Raw genomic sequence first — 2,875 nt, 5'->3', positions numbered from 1 at the left:
GCTATTGGCACTGAATATAAACATATCTGATTCACATTTGCTTGAAACTAAATTAACTTCTTCCTCCTCACTAGATGTACTGTCAGTATCTTCACACACTTTCTTAACTCCTTTCTTACTGTACTTCTTTGGCTTTTTATTCCCCATTTCACCGTCCTGTCTCTCTGGCTGCATGCCACTGCGGGACTGTGTACTCAACTTTGCTCTTGGAGACTGGGTTTGACGGCACATTTTGCCTACATGGCCCTTGTGACCACACGTGAAACACAGCTTTTCTCGAAAGAAACAATCATCTGGCTCATGGGATGTCCCTCCGCACTGATAACACCCTTTTCTTTTTGGGGGTCTCTGTGTTCTTTCACCTTGTTTACCTGCTGCTTGCTGGCACCCTGAATTTCCTCAACCTGCTGCACTGCTGACTCATGACTCATAGCAACATGGTAGGCTTTATCTAAGGTCAATTGTGTTTCACTGAGTAATTTTTTTTGCACGGCCGTGTCGAGTAACCCGATCACAAACATATCTCTCAGAGCATCATTGAGGAAATTCCCAAACTGACACTTTTCTGCTAACCGACGTAATTCAGCTAAATACTGACTCACCGACTGTCCAGCCTTCTGTCTCACCGTCCAGAACCAATACCATCCAGCTATAACCACTGGTTTCGGTGAGAGATGATTCTGCAGTACTTGCCAGAGTTCCTCGTACGTGTTCTCTGTCGGTTTCTGGGGCGCCAGTAAAGTCTTCAGTAACTCATAAGTCTTGCCCCCAGTCACACTCAGGAACACTGCTCTCCTCCTTTTCTCCGTCTCGGTGTCTTTGATATTATTGGCGAGGAAGTACTGTTCTAACCTTTCACAATACTCCTCCCAGTCCTCCTCTGCCGTAAACTCAGCGACGCTGCCGATGACTGCCATTTTGTCTTTCTCTTCTGTTTGTCGCGACACTAGTTGGCTTTCACTGCTTCCTGGGTTCTTAAAGCGTCCATCCTCGTCGCCATTTGTTATGTATAGAGGCAGGGACAATCATACTGGAGGTTAAGAAACTGCAGCTACGGGCTCCGTTTATTTGTCAACAGACAGCCAACTTGAAAACCCCCCGACAACAACAGAGCATCACCATGCGCAACTGCGTGGCACAGACAAAATAGTAATACATTACACTTGTAATACATTACACTTCATTTGTGTTACAGATACATGGCTGGATTAGTCGGAGAAACATTGTACTACATGGTAACTCAACCATTTTTGTGAATTAAACAGCCATGCCTACACTATTGATTGAACCAGAGATGAAGTATTTCACATCTTATCCGACCCCAGGATGCTGATAACTTTTTTTTTTTTTTTTTTTTATCGAGGGTACATGGCTTATTTCCTTAGGGATGCACCTGACAAAAAGGGGTAAATACTGCGGCAAAACTTAAGAACATAGAGGATTAAATGCTAGGTGTGTCCCACACAGGTGTGACTGTAATACCAGGAGAAGAGAAGAATATAATCAGTTGTTTGTCTGGGGGGTACTGCTTTAAAATTACCGTAATTCAGGTAACAATTTATCGCACTTAAAATGACCATAGCTTACGTTAACATTCTTTTCATATGTGCCAGAAACTAGGCAACATTCTATTACATTACCTTCAAAGCTTTTTGATCTTGCTAGAATCTTAGAGCCTACCCAGTCAGTATGGTGATCACTGGATGCTTTGTGCTGAAATAAACCACTACTCTGTTGGGCAGTCCTTACGCTGTATTTAAGCTGTGAGATCCTAGTTTCCAAATTTTTTCCAGATTGTCCTAAGAAAATTTGTTACAGTTTATACACAAGATTTTGTAAACAACGCCTGAATTACATGATGGGCTATTCTTGTTGAGTTTTCTTTTTATGGTGTTTTCATATTTGAATACCACTTGTATATAAGTTTCTTCATTATGTGAACATCAAGAAAAAACAAAGTAGAAAATTCAGTGTGTGAACAACATCAAGAAAACTCAAATTAGAAAATTCCGTTAAGAGAATATCAAGGTTTTCCTAAGAAGAAGGGATGACTTGATGAAACAGTTCTCTGTGCAAAATCCTTCATGGCATATTTAAAACCCACAGGCCAAACAACCCCATTGGACCAATCATAAGCTCTATGGGCTGTATGACATACAATCTCTCAAAGTGGCTTGTAACACTGTTGTCCCCTGTTTTGTAGGCACTATCTCTGGTTCATTTGTTCAAAACAGTGGGGATTTGATAAGAAAGTTAAAATCTCTAAATGTCATGTACCCTTACAAATTAGTTAGCTTTGATGTTAAATTAATATTCACAATGTTCATGATGTTTTAACTTTCCTGCCAAGCAATATGAGTAGTAACATTGATGGGATTCCCTCTGAAAACATTGTCAAGATAATTAGACTGTGCATTGTAAACTCATCTTTTGCTTTTGAAGGCAAATATTACACAAAAAAAATTTGGTATGGCTCTGGATAATCCCCTCTCCCCAGTTCTGGCAAACATTTACATGGAACATTTTGAGAAACATTTACGGACCTCCTTAACCCACCCCATCCCGACGTTTTCTGGGCCCCAGTCTCGACATTTTTGGACCTTTTTTTTTTTTTTTTGGATCAAACATCCGCTTTTGGTGAGAAGCATCGAAAATTCATAGAGAAATCGCTCACCTGAGGTTTAAAATACTCGATTCAGGTACGAGTGCCTCCTTACCTGACTGGGTTTTCTAACAGGTTGGCAGCAAAGAAAACGAGTTCTATGGGAGGGTAACTATTTTATCCACTCATAAACAGTATTTATTTATTTACTTGATACGAATTTATATGTAGTACAAGAGTATATTGGTTTTCAAACAGTAATATAGGCATTAT

The 2,875-nt window shown here is 40.2% G+C and overlaps 1 protein-coding gene across 1 annotated transcript; it reads right to left on the bottom strand.

Moving 5' to 3' along the window:
- Positions 1-236: 236 nt before the first annotated feature.
- LOC145390365 (uncharacterized) lies at positions 237-917 on the bottom strand. The gene has a single exon (XM_080265314.1). It carries the CDS (start codon positions 915-917, stop codon positions 237-239), a length of 681 nt encoding a protein of 226 aa, XP_080121440.1.
- Between the last annotated feature and the right edge of the window lie 1,958 nt (positions 918-2,875).

This window comes from Coenobita brevimanus, chromosome 14 (genome assembly GCF_032717465.1).
Source record: "Coenobita brevimanus isolate Jiangsu-jjx chromosome 14, ASM3271746v2, whole genome shotgun sequence".
Taxonomy (NCBI): Eukaryota; Metazoa; Arthropoda; class Malacostraca; order Decapoda; family Coenobitidae; genus Coenobita; species Coenobita brevimanus.
The sequence above is the reverse complement of the archived record's forward strand: the minus strand, read 5'-3'. Positions and strand labels throughout refer to the sequence as shown.

Bases quoted from the DNA above. Each gene is read 5' to 3' on its own strand.
- LOC145390365 (XM_080265314.1), bottom strand. From the start codon at position 917: ATGGCAGTCATCGGCAGCGTCGCTGAGTTTACGGCAGAGGAGGACTGG.